Source organism: Magallana gigas, chromosome 1, assembly GCF_963853765.1.
Source record: "Magallana gigas chromosome 1, xbMagGiga1.1, whole genome shotgun sequence".
Lineage (NCBI taxonomy): Eukaryota > Metazoa > Mollusca > Bivalvia > Ostreida > Ostreidae > Magallana > Magallana gigas.
In genome coordinates this window covers 29,272,698-29,287,873 of record NC_088853.1, presented here as the reverse complement: position 1 = coordinate 29,287,873, position 15,176 = coordinate 29,272,698, and the positions used below count along the sequence as shown (strand labels likewise).

The 15,176-nt window shown below is 32.6% G+C and overlaps 1 protein-coding gene and 1 long non-coding RNA gene across 2 annotated transcripts; both read right to left on the bottom strand.

Annotated features, from left to right (window-relative positions):
- Window positions 1-1,273: 1,273 nt before the first annotated feature.
- LOC136269909 (uncharacterized) lies at window positions 1,274-1,716 on the bottom strand. Its single transcript, XR_010707530.1, has 2 exons — window positions 1,613-1,716; window positions 1,274-1,425 (listed from the first exon to the last, which is right to left on the bottom strand). It is a non-coding gene; the product is annotated as an uncharacterized lncRNA (long non-coding RNA).
- A 110-nt stretch (window positions 1,717-1,826) lies between these two features.
- LOC105345270 (uncharacterized) lies at window positions 1,827-3,982 on the bottom strand. The gene is made up of 5 exons (XM_066085811.1): window positions 3,814-3,982; window positions 2,910-3,085; window positions 2,585-2,727; window positions 2,186-2,408; window positions 1,827-2,029 (listed from the first exon to the last, which is right to left on the bottom strand). The coding sequence occupies exons 1-5, from the start codon at window positions 3,912-3,914 to the stop codon at window positions 1,827-1,829; spliced, it is 846 nt and encodes a 281-aa protein (XP_065941883.1). The 5' UTR covers window positions 3,915-3,982.
- Between the last annotated feature and the right edge of the window lie 11,194 nt (window positions 3,983-15,176).

The window sequence follows — 15,176 nt, the reverse complement described above, 5'->3', positions numbered from 1 at the left end:
TTATCCTTCACATAGATATTTATTAAATTTTTAAGCCTATTTTAAGATATTAAACAATCATTGAAAGGATCTGATATGTAAATACAAGTAAATCAATCAATCTCTCTCTCTCTCTCTCTCTCTACATTTGTGTGTGTACACATGTTCTATTAGGAACACAAAATGTCTATCAAGACTTTCACCATGTCGAAAAACCTTAAAAACATTTTTATACACAAAGGTTCCCTTTGCAAATACAGGAATCATACATATATTTAAGGAGCAGATATAATTTTTCAGCAATTAATGTTTTTAAAAAGTTGATCATTGAGTTTCAGCCCATGTATTAAAAATGGAAAATTACAATTGCTGACATGTTTGTTGTATATAAAACAATAGGTTCAATCTCCTACACAATGGCACATGAAGTTAAACATGTACAGTGTAAATGTGTTTTGTACATCTTTATTGACCATTGATTGAAATCTATCACAAAGAATGAGTTTATGTTTCTTCATAATTAATACCATGGTAATAGAATTGTGGGATGTAGCACATGACTAAGAGGTGCACCCTTACGCCTTCATATAGACAACTAACTGAAATATCAAAATAGAAAACAAAGCAGCACATGACCAAAATTGAAAAACAAATCAAACAGTTCAGTACATCGCCATCTGGTTACAAATCTTCTGACATGAAATACATGTACACGTTTCCTGGTTGCATGGTAAATAATATGGTTAGTTTATAAAAATCAATACTTTGCAATGCAAGAGTTCCCTGAGAATTTTTCATACAACTTTGACGCAACGAATGGTCGGTACCACTTTTTATAAAACAGATCTAGTTTGGGGACCAAACAAAACTTACAATAGTCCTGGTCAAATTCAATCTTTTCCACAAACAAAGATTTAAATGTGTAAACTACAACATAACAAAATTGCCTTCCAGTAATAAGTAATTGGCCTTGAATTTGATCATAATAATTTGATGATTTTTTAAGTTGAATGACCCCATTTTTTTCCTCTAAATACCTAAAATGTTTCAGACACTTTGATTCAATATTTACATTTCGTCCCAAGTAAGGGCATTTCACTTCAACAATATGCATATCATCAATCCCTCCATCGGGTGAAGCACCAAGAATGGCTTAGGTCTGTAAATGAAGAAGCCACATCCATTAACTTTTTGTTTGTATTTAGATTCAAGACATTTTATAGCTTTCCGTTCATAATTTTTCCCATGTAATGTTGCTTCGGAGTTAATCTGCTTTGATGAAAATATTGTTTCACACAGTTTTTCCTTGTTACGCTTCTCCGTCATGTAGGTTATCTGTCCAAAGCTTGAAGCAGTTAATCGCCATGTCCTCTCCCCAAACCATATCTTGTTAGCCGTCTGCCCACGTGTTGCAACTTCTATCTTCTTTACCTCCAAATCATTCACCTGCAAAATACAATTTTATACATTTTGATTTATACACAGTAAGTTTTGAGTATTTAAATGTTTCTCAAAACACAAAGTTACCAATTTGTCTCTGTTTATCATTATGTTGTATGATTAAGATTTTTTATGAACAGTTTACAAATTGTGAAAGATGTGATATTTCAAATTAACTGCTTAGCACATGTACCTTAATTGCTTCATCAACCCAATACTCAGTAAAAGGTAGTGAGAGCAAATCATGATCATGAACTGCAAACTGAAAAAGGAAGATAAAATCAAGATTTACAGCTAACATTTTTCTCCTGATACACAATTTTGAATACGAAATACAAAATTCCTTTTTATTTAATATGCAATAAAATTCCTCTGTTAAAAAATAATCTTTACAAAGGGTTTTTATTTTATTCATATACCTTCAAATCAGCTCTTTTAAATAAGTAGCGATAGGCAATATTCGCTGACGAATTTGCTGTATAGTTTACTAAGATGTTCAAGACCCTATCCTCAAAACCCTCCATATTCTTCCTCTTCTCTGGGCGGGGATCATCCAATACGTTTTCTGATTTCCGTTTTCTTGAAAGATTTTCTACCTTTACAGGTGATCCTTAAAAAAAATGAATTTTCATATTGAAATATCACAATAGATCATTCTTCAAAGTCATACGGAATGAAGCTTATCAAATTCTTGGCACTACATATTGAATAATATTCAACACGTAGCTTTTAAAAGTATTCTATCAACATGTAAATAGATGTAAACCTTTATGGGAAGTCTTTGGTTTATTGAACATCATCAAACTCTCAGTGCACGTCTTCTCAATGCCAGTAAGCTCTCCAAGCCCAATAAACTTCTCCAACATCACCATGACTGCTGCTAAATGTTTACATGTTCCATTTGGGCCATTACCTGCTGGACATTCACAGTGTGAGCTTAAAATATCACCAGACTGCTTTTCCAATCTAAGCTTGTAGTTGTATGTCACCTGAATGATAAAGATTACATACATGGTATTTGCCCAATACATAAAATAAAATAACAATTTACAAAATGGACTCTCTGTTTGAAATAAAAAAAATTGATATCAAGACTAAAAATATTACAGGCATTGATTAAATCTCTCACCGATGCTACATGTACATGTATGTATAAACAACTGACCTTATTTTTCATTGCTGCACTGACTATTCCAGTAAAGAATATCTCATTCTTGATGAGCACTGAACATGCAAGTATTCTCTTAGAATCATACAGCAATTCACCATCCTTTATTGCCTTTATGTTTCTTGCAGAGTCATTATCACCTACAAAAACATGCATATTAATATAATGAAAAATACATTGAAAACATACCGGTAAGAGAAACTAGATAAAAATAAATATGATTTTTTAAAACCTGTCAAGAGCACACAATATGTATGGACTGGATAATATAAAATTAGTATTATGCATATTATTGTGTATTATATATTCAAATTTATGAAACCTGCAAGGCGGTGAAGAAAGTAGGCTTCAGTTTGATCCCTTGTCACAACTGGTAAAAGTCCCTGGTGATCTGGCTTCAGTTGTTGAAATCCAGTTGATGGCCAGTTTACATCCAGAGGTTCTGGTAGAAGAACAGGCGGTGGCAAGAAGTTCGTGTTTCTGTCATATGACTCGAGCCTGCGTGGAAAATATTGGTGGGATTTAGAAATAATCAAAACACAGATACTTGGATTAAATGACACCATTGGGAAGGAAAGAAGGAAGGAGTGCAAAAGAGAGAATAGAAATTTAAATGTCTGATATTTAAATTATTTATTAACTCAGAGTAATTACTTCTGAATCACAAGACATCCAAAAAAAAAAAAAAAAATTAAAATAATACAGTGTATATATGCCAATGTACTATGCAGTAAGTATATAGGTGTGTGTATATAGTGGGGGGGGGGGGGGGAGGGGGGGCAGGTCCGAGTGATGTTTGTGTTTATCAGAGGGGTAGGTGGAGTCCGAGCCCTTTTTCAGTTTTCAATAACTTTACGAAGTAAATTGAAGATTTTTTAACCTGAACCCCGGCCAGCTGAAAACTACGCTGTAACGTTACATTGCTTCATATAATGCAGAATTGCAGATGCCGGTATACACTATTGAACGCGCAGTTCGATTGCAGATATCATACCAGAACTATAATTTATGGTGTTTAAGATATAAAATCTGAGACACAAACACTGTGATAGTATAATTCAATCATATATATGTAGGAAACCAAATGATGGCTCGCTTGTAACAAGGTGTATGTCACTTGTAATTTGTTATGTGCAAAACAACGGACGAACATTGTGTTGTAACTTAATCGGAAATTTCTATGAATACATTATTTTTGTGTGGAAATATTGATCTCAAGAGTGTACCTTTCAATCAGGTCAGTCTTTCTCCCGTGCGTAGATGCATCTCTTTGTATCAATTCCTTTTTCAACCGAGGAACCGTCCAAGTAATGTAGCGCGACGCCATCGTGTTGATTGGATTCAAACGCACAGCTAACCACCGAAATAAATCAAGCGTCTCGCGGTGAATGTTTACCATTTGCAGCAAACGCTAGCTTTTTGTGAGAAAAAACATGCGATATTCCATATATATACATTTGGAGTACATTGTGAACGGTAATGTAAGATATAATAATTTTGTTAACTAAACAGTTTCTGTCGAATTTTTTCACAGTGAACTGAATAACGCAATTCGATGAGCGAAGTACAAATAGCGACTTTAATTCATATGCGCCCGTCCCTGCTAAATGTATTAGAGAATCTTTTCTTTGGTTTGGGGGCATTTTTTCACTAACAGATAACATTATTTACATATGTACATGTACGTAAACATCGCCCCGTTTGTTCTCAAATAATTTTTTACTCGCAAGTACAACTCTATTATGAACTTTCTTCGACATTTGTTTCCAAGTGTTAGCATCATTTTGTCAACATGCATTTACAAATAGGCGGGCTTATATAAATGCGCCAGTTTGTTGCGACTCGAAATTGAAATACACACCGGGTATATAGAAAGTGTCATCCTTTAACGCAATGCTACATCGGCCGTAGCGTATACATCCATGCTATATTTGTAAATAATGAAACATGAAGGCAAAAAAATGTGCTTCGTAGATGACTGTAGAATTCTGCTGAGCTACAGAAATATAGCTTTCCGAAAATATTGCCGGGATTTGCGAACCCTAGATCTATTGTCTAGTACATGCAAAGAATAAAATCAAAGAAGATAGGTGAATAAGGCGTGTAAAATGCCCATATGAGGAATGATTAGATACGGCAAAATTAAAATATCATTAAATCTGATACTTTTTTAAAAAAATAATTAAAAACTAGAGCAAAGCTCGTTGCAAAGCAACGAGTGGGTCTTCCGTTAATGTCGAGAGAAAAGCTAGAAGTACCTGTAAGAAGCAGAGTTCTTAAGCCATTAACAAGAGTAACTAAAACAATAAGAAAAAATCGAATAATTCTTGGTACGACTTAACGAAATCCGAATGAATTTAAGTACGACTTAACAAAAACCTTTCCGATTTCAAGAATGTCTTAACAAAATAAACCCGAATGTGTTCATGTACGACTTGACACGATTATTTTTGGTAAGAATTAAATTTATATTTAACTTCACGCTATTTTTTAAACCAAGAACGCGGAATCAAAATTTCCGGAAAAATCAAATTTCAAGCCCCAATTTCTCTGTAGTGCATGGTCCGATTTTAAAACTAATTTCAGCGTTAGATTAAACTTAAAAAGTTCTTTGTTTTTGCTAAATGAAGAATATCAAATTATCGCTTAGAAAAAAATTATCATAAAAAGACTTACTAGCCCTTTTAGCCCCTAATTTGAGGGGCCAGCCCTTTTTTCTTTATATCAAATAAAAGGTCTCACAAATGTAAACACAAATGTAAACATATTTTGTTTACATGTATTCACGAATTGTTAAACGTTTTCGAGATATCTGAACAGCTGTGTTTTAGGGGCCGACCCTTTAACTCCTTATCGGGGCCACCAACAAAAAAATTTTAGTTCCCATATTGTTTTAAAAGAACATTATTCTTAACATTTTGTGTTCTACATTGCTTTTCAAAATGTTTCTCCTTTTTCCGATATAAATGATCAAAGTTTTGAACTTCTGGCCCCTTGAAACCCCTAATTACGTAATATATGACTTAGCTATGGTACTGTATAGATAAACAGTTGTACAATGAACATTTTTGCTTCTATGATTGATAACAAATTATTGCACAGTAAACGGTTATTGTAAGATGACTTTAAAGCCCTCTTTGCCCCTAATTTGAGGGGTCAGCCCCTTTTCCTTGATATCAAATTAAAGGTCTTGCAAATATAAACATCTTTTGCATTACATTATTTAACAAAATATGTATAAATCAAAAGATATTTCAGAAAATGTTCAAAAATTTCGTGAAAAATTTGGTCTTTTTTTCAGGTTCAGGCGAGCTTCAAAGCCACGCACAATTTTCATAAGTGAAGGCAATGGGGTACATCTACATACATTTATCTACAATTCATGAAAATTTCAAACTTCTATCTTGATTAGTTTCGGAGGAGATGCGTGGACAAAATGACCCTTAACAATTTACAAAATCGTCAATATCTGAAACCGGAAATGACGTCATAAGTTTAAATTTTAATAACCTCGAGTATTTACGATACCAAACAAGTTCTGAAAATTTCGTGAAAATCGGTTGAATAGTTATTGAGATATAAGCCACAAAAAAAGTCAGAGGAAGAATAATAATAATGAACTAGAGCAAAGCTCGTTGCAAAGCAACGAGTGGGTCTTCCTTTCATGTTGGAAGTAAAGCTGTAAGTTCCTGTAAGAAGCAGAGCTCTTATACCAATTGCAAGAAAAACTAAAATACAAAGATGAAAAAAATCGAATTAGTCCTGGTACGACTTAACAAAATACGAATTATTTTAAGTACGACTTAACAAAAACCTTTCCGATTTCAAGAACGACTTAAGAAAAAGAAATCGATTGTGTTTAAGTACGAATTAACAATTTCCGAATTATTTTAGGTACGAGTTAATTTATCTTTGAACACAACACTATTTCCTTAACCAAGAACGTGGAATCAAAATTTCCGGAAAACTCAATTTTTAAATCCCAATATCTCTGTAATGCATCGTCCGATTTTAAAACAGATTTCAGTTTAAATTAAGCTTAATAAAAGCTCCTTTGTTGCTTTATGATTTATATCAAATTATTGATCAGAAAAGAGTTATTATAAAAAGACTTAGTAGCCCTTCAGGCCCTTAATTTGAAGGGACAGCCCCTTTTTCTTGATATCAAATAAAAGGTCTCGCTAATATAAACATATTTTGTTCTAGAAGTGTTCATGAATTGTCAACCGTTTTCGAGATATCTAAACAACTGTATTTTAGGGGCCGACCCTTTAACCACTTACCGGGGCCACTAACAACAAAATGTTTGGTATCATATTGTTAAAAACATTATTTTTAACCACTTTTATTCTACATTGCTTTTCAAAATATTTATCCTTTTTCAGATATTAACGATCAAAATATTGAATTATGGCCCCTTGAAACCCCTAATTACATAATTTATGACTTAGGTATGGTACTGTTTAGATGAACAGATGTACAAACAACATTTTTGCTTCTATATTTAATAACAAATTATTGTTCAGTAAAGAGTTATTGTAAGAAGACATAAGAGCCCTCTTGGCCCCTAATTTGAGGGGCCAGCCCCTTTTTCTTGATATCAAATGAAAGGTCTTGCAAATACAAACATATTTTGTTCTACAAGTGTTCAAGAAATGTTAACCGTTCTTGAGATATATGTACAAATATGTTTTAGGGGCCGACCCTTTAACTCCTAAATGGGGTCATAAACAAAAACATTTAAGGTAGCATACTGTACAAAACATTATTTTGAGCAACTTTTGTTCTACATTGCTTTTAAAAATATTTCTCTTTTTTCAGATATTAATGATCAAAGTTTTGAATTTCTGGCCCCTTGAAACCCCTAATTACGTAACATATGACTTAAGTATGGTACTGTATAAACAAACAGCCTAACAATGAACATTTTTGCTTCTATAATTAATAACAAATTATTATTCAGTAAAGAGTTATTGTAAGAAGACTTTACAGCCATTTTGGCCCCTAATTTGAGGGGCCAGCCCCTTTTTCTTGATATTAAACGAAAGCCCGTGTAATTTGAAACAATTTTTGCATGATATGTTTTAACTAAATATTTATACATCAAAAGATATCACAGAAAATGTGCAAAAATTTCGTGAAAAAATTTGGTGCCAATTTTCAGGTTCAGGCGAGCTTTGAGGCCTTTAGCAATTTTCATCATTAGACGCATGGGGGTACATCTACATACATTCGTTTACAATCCCTGAAAATTTCAAGTTTCTATCTTGATTAGTTTCGGAGGAGATGCGTGGACAAAATGACCCTTAAAAATTTACAAAATCGTCAATATCTGAAACCGGAAGTGACGTCATCATTTGAATATTTTATAATATGTAGCGCCGATCATGCTTTATCCGTCCTGAAAATTTTGTGCGAATCGGTTGGATAGCTTTTGAGAAATAGCGTTCCAAAAAAGTCAGAAAAAGAAAAAAAAGAATAATAAAGAAAAAGAAACCGTAGAATAACAAGAGGGTCTTCCGTTGGAAACGGAAGACCCTAAAAAGAATCCGAAGAAAAACAATAGGGTCTTCCGTTGGAAACGGAAGACCCTAACAATGTATATTTAACGTAAGTTTGGGTTGTAATCTTTTAATATTTTCAATACTTGCAATATATTGATTTAAACTTGCGTATGAGTGTCAAAACCTCCTAATCGCACGTAATTTTTATAACTTCAATGCATTTTCTCTCATAGAGAGAGTCTGAGCTCAATATTTTTTTACAGTCTAAATGTGGTTTAATGGAATTAAAACCGATTGTACTCAACAAAAATGTGGAGAGATGACCCACTACAGTTCAAACATGTCATTTTGTAGCTCAACAATTGAACGTTTTAGAAATATAATACAAGTCCGTAAATTCGTGGTCATAGTCTCATATAGCATTTAAACAACGCACTTTGTTGTGAATGAAATGGCTCAGTGGTTAGAGCACCAGCCATTACGAAATTTTATAGAACTTGGGTTTTTAGGTTGTGGGTTCGATACCACCAAAACTTAAAAATTTATTTTTTTTTCTTATCTTTTTGAAAAATATTTCAAACTGGATATAGTTAGAAATTACCATTTTGTAAACTTGTATAATAAGATATCAAATATAATTAATTGAAAAAATGCTGAAATTGTATTTTACGACTAAACCAAAAGGGCAGTTGCGCCATATTATCCCCCCATCTTCTTTATATACACAAATGTACGGTCAGAAAAACGTGCGTTCAGCTTGAATTTTGCTTGTTTGGTGGTTTTAAAAACTTATTTTGTATACTTAATCAATATTTGTTGTAAGTTTACTAGAAAAGTTTAATGTAGCAAGTAATTTATGCGTGTTAAAGTGTACTGAGAAGCGATAAAATATACATGTGACTTTCCCGAATTCATTCAAATGATTTGAATAAATCTATAGCTAAATACAATAGAACAAATGTATAAAGCGTTGATTAATGAAACTGCCGCGACCGAATGTTGTATGATATTTTTTTTTTAATTTTCATTCACTTTCGTTGTGAGCAAATGGAAATAATCCACTAAAGTCGAAGATAAAATATTGATTTACTCTCCTGTTTCATGATAACGTGCATTCCAAAGGCAATATCAGTTTTATCATACAGGTTCTTGTAAACCCATTCCGTTTTCTTTACACCTAAATGTATTAACTGACTATGAGGGAAGAAAAGCAAATGTGATGATCCACAAGACTGCAACTTTTTCCCCTTGAAGAAAATGAGGGTAAATGCTGTCGAGAGGGACAATTAACATACTATATTTATGCCCAAATAGTTAGTAAAAATAAGTATTTTATCATACCAAAGCTTTATTTGTTCTCGTTACTTTTAGAAATCTACAATATATTTAAAGCACAATAGTCCAATCCACACTTTTCAAAAGTTGTTCCCCTGTGCGGGGTCAACCCAAAGGTCGAAAAGGAAAAAAACCAAAATTCCCCTTCTTCAAACAATCAAATATTTGGGCGTACTGTGATGAAACCGCTTTGGATTTGATTTATTCATTCAATATGTGGTGACAACCATTCAAACGGGGTTTTAATGTCAACTGATATAGATACAAACATATTGCTACAAAATATAGATACAAACTTCTATACGACAAAAACTACTGTGATAGATCTTTGGGTTTTCCCCAAAAGATGAAGACCAAGAGACACAGCATTTGTAAAGTGTAGAGTGAGATCACAGCTACGATTTCCACAGAATTATCCATGTAGGAAACTCATGACCAGTTGTTTGTTTTCGACAAAAATAATTATCATACATCACTCATGGTTACATGTAATATGCCACTTTCAAACGACGCCACCGTCTAACAGAACTTTGATTCTTAAATTTACATGCAAAAATTGAATTAAGATGGAGTTGGCCCTCACTTTTAAGGGACCATGTAAAAATATGAATTGAAAATAAGTTCACTGAAGTTAAAAGTAAGTAACTTTACTTTCACATGTCCTAAACATATAAAGATTTACATGTAGATAAAGACATACATGAAATAAAATCACACGTCACTTAAAGGGTATAAATATCTGTCAATAATAATAACAATTTGAATTTACAATTTCAAATTCTTAAAATGGATTTAGTATCATTTTATTTCATTATCATTTTTATATAAAAAGTATATGCACTAATGAATAATTTTAAACAGAGACAAAATAATATATGAGAAAAAAATCTAGATTTGTAATCAGAGATTTTGAATATAGAAATTTGAGAATATTAATTTCCTCTTTTTTTTCAATCATAGTAAAAACAATACGCTAGTCTTGGAAGCACTTGAGCAAATCAAATTCTTCATGCAATTTACTACTGAAATCGTCTCTTCATTTGCCTCGGATAGTCTTTTTAACACCATCACCAGTCCCGTAAATCCATGTGGTGCACTTTGTTTACATGTAAAAATGGCGACTCTCGATCTTGATGTAAATTCAACATACTTGATTTTCCGAGGTCGGTAGCGTGTTACGGAGAAAGTACGAGGTAAATAGAGAGGCGATATCAGAGGTAAATTGCATGAAGAATGTAATGGTACTAATTGTTTTCACAGAATTTGCGTATAAATAAGGTAAATCAGTCCAACACTAGCGCACGTTTTTCTGCGCAATAAATATGCAATTTTTTCAATGGGTGGCCCTGTAGCTCCCAGGTCGTCCATCCGAATTTTTCAGACCGGGAGCTACATACCTGCAGCTAGTATTGCAGCAAAATCATGTTGAATGTGAACACAATTCTTGTTTTAGGAGAACAAGAATTAGGACTTTTACCAGAGGAACACACCATAAATTAAGCAGCATTAGATTCCCTATATACAATATCAAAGAGGAGATTATTTCTTAATACATGAAGGTTGCTTGTTGAATAATAAGTACGTTACTTAGAATGTGTATTAATTTTTCACTTACTCCTTCATGTTGCAAGTTTGATAGAAATGTTTCTTTAAAGCTGGTTGGTCCGATTTTATTGTTATTACAATATCAATTTATTTTGCATACAAACTAATTATCATAGAAAGTTATGGACTTTTTCCTATTTACATGAGCAGAATCAGTCTCCTTTCAAAGTAAGAAATATTCAAAGTAAATGATTTGTATTTCTTTTTGTGCAAACGAAAAAAACCAAACCAAAGTGCATCACGGGAATGTTTAGAGAAGGAAACCGTTTGGTTTCGTCACCCGAATGATTGGGGTTTTTCAACCCGCAATCTATGCATTGATCGTAAAGAAAGCAAACTTCAGAAATATTATCGAACAAAACGTACACATGTTTATTTGTAATTTATTTTAATTTGTATGATTATTTCGACCTTCCTTTAATGCGATGTCAAAGTCGTAATACAACGATACCCGTCTCGTCGTCAGGGGTAAAATTTAACATGAGGCGAAATAACGCGGTACCCTTTTATGTCGTTTGTTTGTTAGCAAATTTCGTACGTATTTTTCTTCATTGAAATTTGGCTTAATTTACTAGAACTACACGCACCCCAACTTTTTCTGAAGTGACACTAGCAGATGACAACACATTTCATCGAGTCGATAAATGATCTTATCTTTTTCCTTCCTGATGCCGATAACTTGCTCTCTAAGTCTTAGTCAATTTTGCCCAACTTGTTAAGTTCGTTTTAAAACATCGGTAACAAGTGTATTACAGCGATGATTGCTGTTCTGGAACAAAACCGAGGACTTCGCTGAGCTGCTGTTTTACATTAAATGTATCACTGTAAATATTTCTCCGGTTTTTCTTTGGTAGTTTCTCCGAACACAGTATACATTCATCAATGCTTCTACGTCATATTTGTTGACACCTATGGAAGCCGCAATTTAATTGGTTATTCTGTGTGAGAGAGCATCAATCAAATTTGGCCCGCGAAATTTCAGTTAGGTTTGTCAGGGGTCCCACGGCCACGAGTGCACGCAGTGACATAGTAAGGATGGCTTGAACGCTGAATCTGAGCCATAGGTTTTAGATGCTGGAGGAGGTGAAGGTTTTAAAAGCTGGTTAAAGTTTTTGAAGCAGATGCCCTCTTATGATTATATCTAAGTTATTACTGACCCTTACTTTACTAAACTTGCATAGATGATGCGTCTTATGATACTGATGCAAATGAAGAGCTTAAATGCTGAATCTGAGCCATAGGTTTATTTTTTTGAAAAGGTCACATGTTTAATAGATAACAATACTATTTCAAACTTGCTAATTGATTTAACTATAATATAAATGAATCGCAGAGGTAGCTTCAAAAATTCTTACCTCAATCAAACCTGCTTAATGTACATGTTTGTTGTTAAATGATATAACATTATTCCTATGATAAACTATGTGTATGATACGATAAATATTGTTTTATATGATACAATATTATATCATGTATTATACTGTTAAAAGTTATATGACACGATATTATATTGTATCAATTTTTGTACATTATGATATGATATTGTATCAAGATATTGTAATGTATAGTATTGTATAATACGATTAAATATTGTATAATATGATTTGTATGAAAAATTATTTATTACATGCTATTGTTACATATGATACTGCAATAAATACAATTTTAACATTTGATACGATATTGTATTATAAAATGCAAGTTAATATAATTTATAATGAAATCACACAAATTGTATTTTATGATTATGATTTTGTTTTATATTATCTCGTATTATATGATACGATATCGTATAATATGATATTAGATTGTATAATATATAACTATATTACATGATTTTGTATCAAATGATATGATACAATGTTGTGTCAAATTATAGTATATGATACGATATCATAATTTATATAACGTATCATATATGATACAATATCATACAATACAATATTTCACTATATTGTGCAATATCAAATCATGTTACACAATAGTGATACATTATGCGATATGATGTTTCATATATTTCTATATTGTATCATATATTATATGGTATTATATTGTATTATGTTATCAAACACAATAATTTCAATAATATAAAAATACAATAATAAATCGATTCAATACCATATCATGTTACAATATCATATTGCATCTTTAAATTTTACAGTATTATATTGCATTATGTGATATACAGTCGGTTCAAGCATATCTTTTACAACATACACCATAGCATTGAAATCTCATTGCATAGCATTAAAATCTCATAGCATTGGAATCTCACACCATAGCATACAATCTCATAGAATCGCATTCGTCATACCATAGCATAGCATACAACATTCTTTTAACTCGGTTTTAAATGTTTTTATTTGAAAAAATAAATGTTTACATAATGGATTTGTGGTAAACTTTGGCTTCTTATTATTTTACATCGAAATGTGTGGAACTCCTCTGTGTATGGAGGCGTTTTTGTTCAAATCTCATAGCATAGCATATCATATCAATAAGCCCTTCATTTCAATTTCTCATAGCATAGCATACAAATCTCATAGCATAGCATACAAATCTCATAGCATATCATTAAAATCGCATAGCATAGCATAAATTTGTAAAAGATATGCATGAAGTGACTGTATATTGTAAGTATGATAGTAAACAATCTTTAAAATGACCATACTATAGACGATCATTAACCTTGGGGTTGTCTTTATCTACCCGCGCTGCATCCAATCAAAATGATTGAAGTAGTTTTTGAAGGGAGATTAAACAATGAATAACAAGAAAACACCAATATCCATTCAGAATAACTTGAACAGTACGAAAGTTAAAAATAATGCATATCAAACACGATGTTGCTATCACTTAAAAAATACTCCCCGGTTTTGTTTCATATATTCATTTTAATGTTCAGGTGCGCATGCTACATCACCGGATTTTTTTAAATGTTTACAAATATATCTTTTTGCACACCCACTTAAGTATACCCTTTTTACCGTGTGCTGGCAAAAAGGTACTTAAATCCATCTGTTTATATGACATGCATTGGATTTCTTTCCTTTCTGTGTTCTCTCCATGGTGCTCCAAAAGCGTGGAGCTAGTCGTCACTTGGCCGGCACAGTCTTGGTTTCCTCAATTATTACAGCTGATGGTGGAGAACGGTTTTATGTTACGGAACAACTCAGATGTTTTACGATTGCAAAGAAAAACACCAAGTCTTATTTTGAGTATCGGATGCACTTTTTCCCGGCTGGCTCTGCAATCGTAAAACATCTGGGTTGTTACGTAACATATAACCGTTTAAATACAGAGGCGTACCGGACGACGCTCTCAGATACTCCACTCCTCGAGGAACGAATCAACAAAGAAACAGTATTGGACATATCATAAACAATGGATGGGTTTTTTTTTTTGCAGCCAATTTTTTTTCAACATTTATATATTTAATATAAATGTAAATTACGGTTTCGTTTTTAACAAGGCTCTATAAATCAGGTTTAAGTTACAGTAGCTAAAAAATGTACAAAAAATGCATCATCTTCCTTTTTTCCAATTCGAAAACTCTTTAAATATTTGGCCACATCCCTTAGTGTGTAGATTTTTAAGAGGTGTGCTTATAAAGAAACCTCAATTAACTAGATACAACGTCACATCGAAGGTAAATATATAGTGTTAAACTTTTCGCAAACTTTAGAACCTTTAAGTTAATTAATTTGTTTTATCTCGCAAGTTGCTACTGTTACTAGTACTATTGTCTGGACAGAGAGGTCAACCGTTACATTTGTTAGGCATAAACAATATTTGTATATACGACGACTGTGTTGAAACATTGATTGGTACAAAAATGTATCCACCGATATGGTATGCCTAAACAAATAATGCGTTAGAATTTCTAGCATCTGCGGTAAATAGTTGCTCAGAAAAATGCGACAGATTTTTTTGTAACGGACGGACAGACATACAAACAAACAAGGGTAAAACCGTGTATCCCCTTTTCCTTCGGCGCGCTGGTATAATAAAGAAACCTGCCATTATTAAAAAATCTACCTCGCCATTTTATAGCCCAGTAGCGCTAGTTAAAAAGGGCAACAATGAATATCGTTTCTGTATCGACTTCACAAAACCTATGTCCTTCACGATCATCACATTTCAAA